This window comes from Brachyistius frenatus, unplaced genomic scaffold (assembly GCF_029030835.1).
Source record: "Brachyistius frenatus isolate BFR_SWC_R1_liver_20210118 unplaced genomic scaffold, ASM2903083v1 Contig_3, whole genome shotgun sequence".
Taxonomy (NCBI): domain Eukaryota; kingdom Metazoa; phylum Chordata; class Actinopteri; family Embiotocidae; genus Brachyistius; species Brachyistius frenatus.
The window spans coordinates 1,720,028-1,731,043 of NW_027210602.1; the positions used below are offsets into that span (position 1 = coordinate 1,720,028).

General features: G+C 43.3%; 1 protein-coding gene across 1 annotated transcript; it reads right to left on the reverse strand.

Annotated features, from left to right (window-relative positions):
* Positions 1 to 3,114: 3,114 nt before the first annotated feature.
* On the reverse strand, positions 3,115 to 10,659 carry arsb (arylsulfatase B). Its single transcript, XM_069701850.1, has 8 exons — positions 10,179 to 10,659; positions 9,301 to 9,487; positions 8,954 to 9,144; positions 8,578 to 8,785; positions 7,157 to 7,400; positions 6,084 to 6,154; positions 4,473 to 4,586; positions 3,115 to 4,077 (listed from the first exon to the last, which is right to left on the reverse strand). The coding sequence occupies exons 1-8, from the start codon at positions 10,446 to 10,448 to the stop codon at positions 3,824 to 3,826; spliced, it is 1,539 nt and encodes a 512-aa protein (XP_069557951.1). The 5' UTR covers positions 10,449 to 10,659; the 3' UTR covers positions 3,115 to 3,823.
* Between the last annotated feature and the right edge of the window lie 357 nt (positions 10,660 to 11,016).

Sequence of the window (11,016 nt, forward strand, 5' to 3'; positions counted from 1 at the left end):
AATTGGTAATTCTACAAATTGCCCTTAGGTGTGAATGAGAGCGTGAATGGTCTTTGTCTCTGTGTTGGCCCTGTGATGGATTGGCAACCTGTCCAGGGTGTACCCTGCCTTTGCCCAAAGTGAGCTGGGGTAGGAATATATTTAAAGATATTGCGAAAATGTGATTTATGTCTGAAAGGTCACAATCAAATTACATTTCCTTATCCAGTATAGAGTTCAGAGATCATAACTTAACGTTTTATCATCTATTTAAAACAGTTGTTGTTCCACTATCAGCATCTGCGATAACGAGTTATTCACACAGTATCACATGAACATGAGTCAACTTCGTGTCGCATTCTCTTTACATGTGAGTCCAAACCAGAGACTGTAAATAACCTTTAACTTTTACCGGTAGGCTGACAGCTGAACTAACCAACACATTGTGAAGGCTCAGTCTGCTCAGGTCCAACATGGCCAACATGGTCCTCTGAAAGCTGCACACAGAAAGCCAAACTTAGCATTAGTTCCAGACGTGTTTCTATGAACCCACCGCGTCCCGTTCACAGTCTGCAGTCTTTATTGTTCATAGAAACACATGGCGCCTGTTCACAGACGACAGTTTAAGAATGTGAAACAACAACTTTTGTACATTCATGTTCACTTTGTATGACGGTTAGGGTGAGTACAAGTGTAACTGGACTGTTCTGGGTGTGTCGTAACCAGGAGGGGAACAACTGGTACCTCGGTGTCTCTGATTTCGAGCTTCTCAGTCAATCTGATGAGACTTGAATGAAGTGGAAACACAGCTGAAGTCTCCTGACTCGGTCTGCTGGCTGAACAACAGAGGTTATTGTCAGTAATAACAGCCCTGATGTCGTCCATCCGGCTCCTGAGATCATTGTTGATCTGACTGACCTCTGTCAGTCTGCAGAATTACTTCCTTTAATAGATCACCGATTGATCCAATAAATGGCGTTGGGAGCTACGAGGTTGGCGTCTGTCTTAGATCTGAGTGGACCAGAGTCTGTCTGTTCATTGGAGAATAAGATGGACTTTATTTTCTCTATATCTTTACAACAGCTGTTAGATGAATGGGCAATTAATTATGAGTCACGGTATCCAGAGGATAAACACTACTCTAAAATGAATCAGCTGCTAGCTAGCTTAATGTTTGGTGACATTCATGAGTGGTGAAATATTTACAAAATATTGAAAAGTATTTACTGTATAAATATATTTTTAGATCTCACCTGAACAACTTTGTTTACTCAGCAATTCAGGTACAGGAATATTTATGCTGTCATATGCAGGCTTTAAACTAACTGAATCCAACTGTTACACAAGGTTTAAAAAAAATAATAATAATAAAGCAGGTTGTTATTATTACAATAATGAAAAGACACGTTCTGTGGTCTTTTTATTATGACAGCAAACTGATGAGGATCTGAGCTGCAAAGAGCTTTTCCTCTGTAGTTCTTTCCCTTAAAGGGGTTATTGTACTTCAGGTGAGAGCCGAGAGGCTGCGAGTCTCAGAGCAAGATCAAGTGTGAAAGAGTCTCCAAAACCACTTTGAGAAGTCTGAGGAGGAGCTGTGACGCCGAGGCCGGCTGCTCACGATCACAGGGAGGAAGAAGATGGAGCACATGAAGACGTGTCTGAGAAACTGGTGGTTTTTACATGAACAGCAGCGCTGCCAGCATCTAATTAAAGATAGTGTCCCACCATCCTGAATGCAGAGTTGTGATTGAAGAGTAAATGAACCGAAGATTGACACATTTATGACCTCAGAATTCTCACAAACCTAAAATAATCATGTGGTTTTCACACGTCAGTTGAAATACCTGTTGACAGTTTGGTAGAAAACTTTGTTTTTGAAGGAGGCTCAAGTCACACAGTAACTCTATATTCTTTAAAAACAAACATGAAAAAGTGGATCAGGGTTTAAAATTTAAGAAGTAGTTGTTGGCATCACACACGTGCTGTGGGCCGACCATATGGAGCGACTGTGAACACATGAATAATTCAGAGAGGTTTGACCTCAAATCTCAAAAGAGCTCATTAATAAGATATTAAAGTTCAATCTGAAGAAGAAGAGTCTGAAGACACCGCAGATAAAAAAGAAGACGGCGTTCAGGAGGAACCTCCGAGTCCAAACTACAACCTCAACACCAACATCCCAGCTGTGGTTCCCGCAGCGACGGGTCTGCTAACAGTGTGATGATATAACCCGCTGATGTCAAACATCCCAGCTGTGGTTTCCATGGCGACATGTCTGATAATCGCTGCTCATGTCCAACGTCCCAGGTGTTTTTCTGTAGCAGCAGAGTTGTTGTTTGCTTTTCTCAGCTGCCAATCAATACACACGGAGGGTTAAAGGTCGCAGCCCACATTAGGACGGGGCCCCCTGCCCTCTGCAGGGAGTATTTCCTGTGGCACTCCGCATGCCAGGGGGAGGTCAAACACCGAGGGGTGAAAGGTCAAACACTGAGGGGTCAAAAGTCAGGAGTCAGGATTTTCTCTTGCTCAGAAATATGCAGGTGACCCCTCTATGGAAGAATGTCATTATTAACCTTTGTTTTGTACGACGGTTATTAAAGTCATTTTCCACAGCAGCTAAGCAGACACATCTCCATAACTCCAAGAGAAGGATCCTCTCAGGAACGGCCTGGTATGTGGCAGCTTCATCTGAAGACATAATGTCTTCAAGAGACAGTTGAAGACATTCTTCACATATTCAACCTCCAAGTAGAAACTCAGTGAAACCTCGTTAACACCAACTTATTAACTCTGGAGGAGAAGGAAGGAAACGAAACACTGAAAATCATCTGAATGTCAGACGAACTGCAGCCAGAATCACGACGTTTCAGTGTGTTCACACTTTCATACCGTTTTAGTCTCTTTATTTAAAAAAAAAACATATGAAATATAAACTGGGTAAGAAATCGTAATCTTTGATCTGTTCATGAAGGCAGCAGACAACATTTCATTTAAAACATTTCATTTTTAAAAATATAATTCAAACACATTCCCGTCCAAAATCTCTCTCTTCCATCTCACACTGATGATGTCATTTACAACCTGAGTCGGCTCCATAGTTAGAGGAGGGGGGGCGAAGGAGGAGGAGGAGGAGGAGGAGGGGGGGGGGTCATGGAATCAAGGCCCTCACCATAACATTAGTTTGGTAATTAGCCTCCAAAAGGACTCCTGAAGGGGCGGGGTTTATGACCAATACTGTAACCAGCCACCAGAGGGCAGTCGAAGCGATTTGGTTTAACCTCTGCAGAGCTGAGGAGAACTGCAGTTACATGATTACTGTCTTTGAATTAAAAAATTATGATCAGCTTTATGCACGATATTTATATAATTTATTGCATATTAAGTCACTATTAAGTCACTTCATTCAATATCAAATATTGACAAGTGCAGCTTTAAATGTAAAATTCTGTATAAAATCATCATCACGAGCATCGACTCTTTCTCACTGTAGTCTGTAAGAATGTAAATTTAAATCCTCAAACAGACACCGTGGTTTAGAGGATGAATTATTTTTCTCAGGTTCATAAATACGACCTGATATTTCTGAGTGGATTCGTGTTTGAGACGTTCGAAGGACACGTAGCTGCTCAGCAGCTTCTGTAATTATTGTATGATAAATTGTCTGATTGACACATTAAACTCATCATCATCATCATCGTAAAATAAGATGTTTCCTTTTTCTCCACAGAAGAAGAAAAGTCCTGCTTTTAATTTACAGTAAACAAAGTGCTCCAAACTCCCAGTGTCCGTCTCTGGGGTCTCCATCTACTCCCTGTACCCCGTATACGTCGTGTCCCGTCTCCGTCTACTCCCAGGGCCCCCAGGCTCCAGAGGGACCCGGGTCACACCGAGGGTCATCGTCAGGGAAGTTGATGGGTGAAGCTCTTTTCTGGAGGTGTTGCAGTCGACTGAGGAGGAAGTCCACGATGGCGGGGAACTGAGCCGACACCTCGTTCCTCTCCTCAGGATCCTTTTCTACGTCAAACAACATCACGGACTTCAGTGGGTCCAACTCAGAGGAGATGTTGTGACCGGGCCGCGGGAACCAAACAGCACAACCTGGAGGGAACCAGAGGAAGGATGTCAGCGGCAGCAGGGGAAAGAAACTGAGCACATTTAATCAAGTTAAGGTGCCGAACCTGAACATTTCCATTTTCAATACATGTCAAAGGGAAATTTGGTTTTAACCTCAAAACATACCTGAAAAAAATAATAAAGTTTCAAAACATTATTTCTAGTGAAGATTAGGGGGTCCAAAAATTGATGGCGGCTCACGTTATGTTTCAGATGTTTATGGGTACCTGGTGATCCGATCAGGACCGACTGATGGTGCCACGTAAAACCAGTTCATTAAAAACTTTCAATATTAAATATTATTTCCAGCACAGATGAATGAATGAATGTGTGTCTGTGCATACATGCGAGTTCCAACTCAGACTAAACATGGTACTGACCCGGGTAGCCCGTCAGCAGCTTCCAGTTGGAGGATCGGATGGCTGCGTGAATGGACACGTTGAAGCTGGAGGTGACCGGTGGAGACAAAGTGAACTGACGGTGTCTGCCAGGACCTGCAGGGAGGAGAGGGCAGCAAAGAAGACGAGGTTTCTAAAGAGACTTGAAAGAAAAAAAAAAATCTTTTCACGAGTCAAAACCCAAAGAAAGAATATTTTGATCCCATTTTTTCCTGTCAGCTCTCGGGCCCATTGTATTGCCTTTCAGCTTCTTGTTTTGGTTTTAGGCTCTTTCTAGACATATTATCATAAACTGAGGCTACTGATGCGTTTTCTTTTGCAGGTGAGAGATTTGAACCAAGTTAAAGCTTCACTTCTCAATATTTTAAATCCCATATTTTCCTCTCATCTCTACGGCACATTTTAGTGTCTTTCAGGTCCTTGTTTTGGTTTTACACTCCTCGTTCTAGATTTATTCTTTTAAACTGAGGTTATTTCAGTTTTCTTTTGCAGATGAGAGACTTTAACAAAGTTCAACTTTGACTTATCAATACCTTTAATCCCGTACCGGCTCAGAGATGGAGGTGGTTTGGTCCAATAATATTACGTGATTTAGACCAGAAGGAGTCAACTCAAATGTGTCTCTGCTAAAAACAAGGCAGTCACATGACTCACTTCCTGGAAACCTCCCTACAATCAGAGAGGTTAAACACCCTTCTTCAAATGTCAACCATCTCAGATTACTGATGACAGTTTCAACAATGACTGATGACAGTTTCAGCTCTGTGTTATCAGTATTCCTCACATGAAAACAGAATAATATCAACTTTAATGTGACAGAACAATGAAGCTAATTGGGATTCAGTTAACTTTCAATTTAGATTATGATATTTAGACAGAGCGGCTCACGTTAATCTGAATAAAACGTAACTTTACAAATAACAAACCCTGAGATTCCAGCGTGTGTGCGTTTCATGAAGAACCTGAAACTGGACGTCCAATAATAATCAACCAGCCATGAGAGAGATGGTCCAATAAACAGTCCTGATCCACTCAAACACATTTTAAACACTCAGAACAAACAACTCTAATGAGTTCAGTCAGATGTTACGTGACTTTCTATTCTGAGGCCTCTGCTGTCTGACTGGGATCCGTCTAATTCCTGGTGTCTTCTGGTGGAGACGCACTCACACAGTCAGACAGAGGAAGGAGGAGGGAGGAGGAGGAAGGTGGAGGGAGGAGGAAGGAGGATGGAAGAGGAAGGAGGAGGAGGAAGTAGGGAGGAGGAGGAAGAAGGAAGGAGGAAGAGGAGGAGTAAAAGGAGGAGGAGGAAGAAGGAGATAACGTGAGGTTTTTATCCTCTCAGGCTGTCAGACTGATCACCACTAGATGAATTATGACTGAGAGAATTTAAACTGCTCCATCAGATCACCAACCTGCATGTCGGGTTAATTAGTGACTAAATTAGTAACTTGATTTTTGTTTTTGATTACATGATTTACAAATCATTGCATTCTGTTTTTATTTACATTTTACATAGCGTCACTACTTTTCCGGTAACGTGGTTGTAGAATAATCAAACAGTCATGAGTGGCAGGCTGAAGGTGAACTTACAGGGAGCGATGTCCACATAGAGAGGGTCGATGTTGTGCAGCAGCTCCAGTCTGGGGGAGGCAAAGCCTTTACTGTAAGATAGAAGCAGAGTTACTCTTAAACATATGAACACACACACACACACACACACACACACACACACACACACACACACACACACACACACACACACACACACACACACACACACACACACACACACACACACACACACACACACACTGTGAGCCGTAAATGTGAAGCAGCTGGCTGCAGTCATACACTCTGACCACAGACAGACACACACACACACACACACACACACACCACTCTCACTGACCACAGTCTGATAACACATCTAAAATAACTCTCGCTCTGCGGCCTTCTCTGGGTGTTTATTCCCTCCGTCTAACCTGTCAGGCTGCTGCTCTCTGAAACAGACCATCCAATTACTGCAGAGTGTAACTGTAAAGCAGCAAAAACAAATGGTGTTGTTGTGTTGCGCACACCGTGCGGTCAGCTGATGAGCAGCAGCCAATCAGGTCAGAGGAGGCTGTGAGCGGTAGTTTGTGGTCCCTGAGTTTGATTTTCTGCTGCAGCCTGCAGTCCTCCTCCCTCTGAGTCCACATTTAATTTACAGATGTAATCTGTCAATCAGACCAGGTGACTGACAGCTGTCGTTCTCCACCTGAACACTAACTCACATGGACGGAACATCTGAGGTCAGCAGCAGCTTCATCAGGTCACTGAGAACTTCTTTAAAAGGTTTACCAGAACAACAAAACTTCAGCTGCACGTGTAATTCAATATATCATGTTCAAAAGGATTAGAACTTCTCAGATCTGTGGCCACATTAAAGGATCTGCAGATAAACTAATCATCAGATCTGAGAGCTATTTAAGAGCTGTGTTTGTTCTCAGAGGTGGAGACGGAAGAAACAAACAGAGGGATGGAAGGAAGACTGATTTTTGAGAGAATCACTGATGGAATTTCCTCCTCTTTGAGGTCCACAGACAGGCAAAGGGCTCATTGAGGGAGAGAGCTGCTACAAGAAAAGGGGAGGGGGTGACAACATCCAGAACATTTCACATCACCTGATGGTGTTCCACACGTTGAACCCGTCCAGAGGCTTGGTGCCGTTGGTGCTCCCCTCTGCAAGGCCAACAAGCGTCGGCAGCCAGTCGGAGATGTGGATCAGCTCGTGGCTGACGGTTCCGGGTCGGTTCAGCAGTGGGCCGGCGACAAACCCCACCCCCCGGACTCCTCCCTCCCACAGGGACCACTTCCTGCCCCGCAGAGGCCAGTTGCTGCCGCCATAGAGAGTCTGACCTCCATTATCTAAAACAACCAGAGAGAATCTGACCTCCGTTATCTAAAACAACCAGAGAGAGTCTGACCTCCGTTATCTAAAACAATCAGAGAGAGTCTGACCTCCGTTATCTGAAACAATCAGAGAGAGTCTGACCTCCATTATCTGAAAACAGTTCTATCTCTACGGGTCCGGTTCTATCTCAGGCAGAAACACCCTCTTCACCTTTTCAGCATCGTTGTCTCCTAATGAGCCTTTAAACTCTAAAATAACCCTCTCAGCCATCCCCTTCTTCTCATTTCAATCATGAGAAGCTCCACATGGAAACCTGACAGCAGTCACATGTTTAGATGAAGCGCTCTGAGCCTCATTTAATGTTCTAGAAGTCAGATATTCATCCTGGTTCAACAGAACAACCTCCAGAGACCTGGGAGAGGACACCAGCCAAGAAAGTTCTCTTTCTGTCTGTTAATCTGCATGATGCTGAACAAACACAGCAGAAGACTGTCCTCTAGTGGACAACACAGAGTATTACATGCAACCACTTGCTGGTTGACTTCCATTCAGCTGCAGAAAACATCCTGACATTATAACAAACGTTCTCCTGATTATCTCCTCTGTAGGGCTGTCAGGAAACTTTAAGTTCATTAAAATAATTGTGTTCATTTGCTGTTTTCTGTTCATTTTATGGAACCATTATAGTATTAAACTAATCATAGTTTAATGATAGAACTTACAAAGAAGATTTGTTTCATGGAGTTCAACATTAAGATATATAAATACAAATTTCAGTTTGGGTGTGAGGCTTCATAAACAAAACAGATAAATGACATAAACACCAACCTATTATACAACTGAAAAATAAAACGCATGATTCAATACTGAAATAAAATCAAAATAAACGATGTTTGTATGAAGATAATGGATAAATAAAGTGAATATACCGGTGGTCCTTAAAGCAGCTGTTTTTGAGAGATGTAAGGAGATCCTGCTAGTCGCCCTGAGATTTGCTGTGAATTTTTTTCCTAAATCTCTGAGCCGCAAAAGCCAAATTAATAGGAACTATCTCAGGTTGAAATAGAGCAGAATTATTCTTTAAGAAGCTACGATTGTTGCTTTGTGAAATGTAATTAAATCTAAATCATCAAGTTGTATTTCCTGACCAGAATCAGTGTGTTCATCCATCGTCTGAGATCAGGACCGTACCTGTGGAGAACACCAGCACCGTGTTGTCCCAGAAACCCCGGCGCTGCAGAGCCACCGTGATGTTTCCCACCGCCTCGTCCATGGCCGACACCATGCCGGCGTACAGCCTGCGATGGGGGTCTGTGATGAAGCTGTAGGGGGCCACGTAGCGCTCTGGTACCTGCAGGGGGGCGTGGACGGCCTGCAGCGCCACGTAAAGGAAGAGAGGCTGGAAGATGGGAAAAATAAATGAACATTTATCTTTGTGAGGAACAATTAGAGATTTAGAACGAGCTTCACTTTGAGTCAGACATTTAAAATGACTCTAAAAAGATTAAAACAGGTTTAAATGTTTATGTTTTAATATAGTTCCCTCAGTTTCCCGTGTGTGACTCACCTTGTCTCTGTTGTGTCCTTCTATGATGCTGACGGCTCTCTCACTCAACAGCTCGGTGGAGTAGACTCCTTCGTAACCCACGGCGACCGCCTCGCCATCCCTCAGGTCCAACGCACAGCGGCTCAGGTTCAGAGCCGAGATGGGACTGCAGCGCACATGAGTGAAGTAATCCTCTCCTCCTGTCAGGTAACCTGCAGCACACAGGAAGCAGGTAAGTCTGTATGTCGGCATCAGCTGCTTCAGTACGATAACTGATAATCAGAGTTTATTATCTGCTGGGTTATACAAATTAAAGAAGAAACACTCGCTTTCTCTCCGACATGTTTCTTCTTCAACAACATACAAACCAAAGTAGGAGTCGAAGCCCCTCCGTGTGGGCAGGCAGTCCTTCCTGAACATGCCCAGGTGCCACTTGCCCACCATGTGCGAGGCGTAGCCGGCGTCCTTCATCAGCTCCGGCAGCAGCTTCTCGTCCAGAGGAACGCAGGACGGCTGACACGGCCAGATGATCTGGTGCTGCAGGCCCGTGTGGATCTGAAGGTCAAAGAGGAACACGGGGAGGAAATAGTCAACCTGCAGCTAGAAACACCACAAAGTCACATGATAGAGTAGAGAAGAGGAAACCAGATGATGTAATAACACTATTTCTTCTTCTTCTTCTTCTTCTTTCCACCAATGTTTAAATTAGATCGTTTTACTTCTCTTATAAACCTGAACTTATTTGACAGATCAGCAACATCATGCACTGAAGGCTGCTTCAGAATTAGTTATCATTATCTCACATTTGATCTGAACGAAAGCAGGTTTCCAATTAAAGAGTTACAGGAGATAATACCCTCTTAAATGAACAACAGTTAGTCATAAGTCCTCCTTATAGAAACAGACAAACTTTAGCAGAAAAAAAAAAAAACAGCCTGAAACAGTTTGTCACTGAAATAATAAGTTGAAAACAGAAAAACACTCAAAAACTAGTTTGCTAAAGGATTCATTAAATAGTTTTATTTTGTTGATGTTGAGTTTACTATGATAGAGAACTCTGAAATCTTCAGATTTAAGAAGCTGGGGCATCAAAAGTTGGGACATTTGTCCTTAAAATTTACGTATTTAATCAATCATTTAACAGATTGTTGCCAAAAAAAAAAAGCATTATGCCAATTAATTAATTAATTAATTAATAAACTGATGCCCCTGCAGGACCACGAAAAGCTCCGGAGAAGGACCTCACCTGGTACCTGCCGGTCATCAGCTGGTTCCGGGACGGGGTGCACAGCGGCTGGACGTAGTAGTTCTCCAGCCGGACTCCTCGGGCCGACAGGCGGTCCAGGTTCGGGGTTCTGATCTCGGAGCCATGGTACCCGACGTCGAACCAGCCGAAGTCATCGGCCAGGATGAAGACGACGTGAGGCCGCCGAGACGCTCGAACCGCAGGAAGGTTGAAGATGAACCCCGCGGTGATGACCCAGAGAGCCGCCGGACTTCCGACAGCCGCCGTCATGTTGGGTCGGTAAAATCACAACATAAGAAGTTCGTAGAATAATATTCAAATACAACAGGAAGTCCGTCGCGCCGCGTTCAGCGGAGGAAGAAACACACCGGAAACGCCAGCAGTTAATTATTTGCCCCAAACAGAAAAGGTCAGTGTACTAATACAAAAATACAGCCATGATTTAATAAAGTTAAAGTGAAGCTGCTGACACTTCCCTGTTCTGGAGGTTGAAAACAATGCCGGGACTCAAGCAGCCAATCAGGTGACTGGAAAATACAGCCAATCACGTGATGTACGGGAGCCCAAATGGAAACCGTTATCGATGCGTTAAAATAGAATAAAGCACAAACTACATGGATGGATACTTTATAATGTTATAGTTTTCACCATATAAATGTTATAGTTTTTACTTTATAATATTATAGTTTTTACTTTATAATATTGTATATTAAGTGGTTATTTACGAGAAAGGCAGAGCTTCTATTTTCCAGTGTTTCACTGTCACAGTCATGCAGGTGACTACACAGCTGAAGAGAGTTTAGTAATTAACTCTGGTTGTACTATTGTTACTGTATAT

Excerpts from the sequence above, each read along its gene's own strand:
- arsb (XM_069701850.1), bottom strand. The coding sequence starts at position 10,448 with ATGACGGCGGCTGTCGGAAGTCCGGCGGCTCTCTGGGTCATCACCGCG. Across the intron at positions 6,155-7,156 it reads AACGTGTGGAACACCATCAG|TAAAGGCTTTGCCTCCCCCA; the intron begins GTGATGTGAAAT and ends TCTATCTTACAG. Across the intron at positions 4,587-6,083 it reads CTATGTGGACATCGCTCCCT|GTCCTGGCAGACACCGTCAG; the intron begins GTAAGTTCACCT and ends TCCTCCCTGCAG.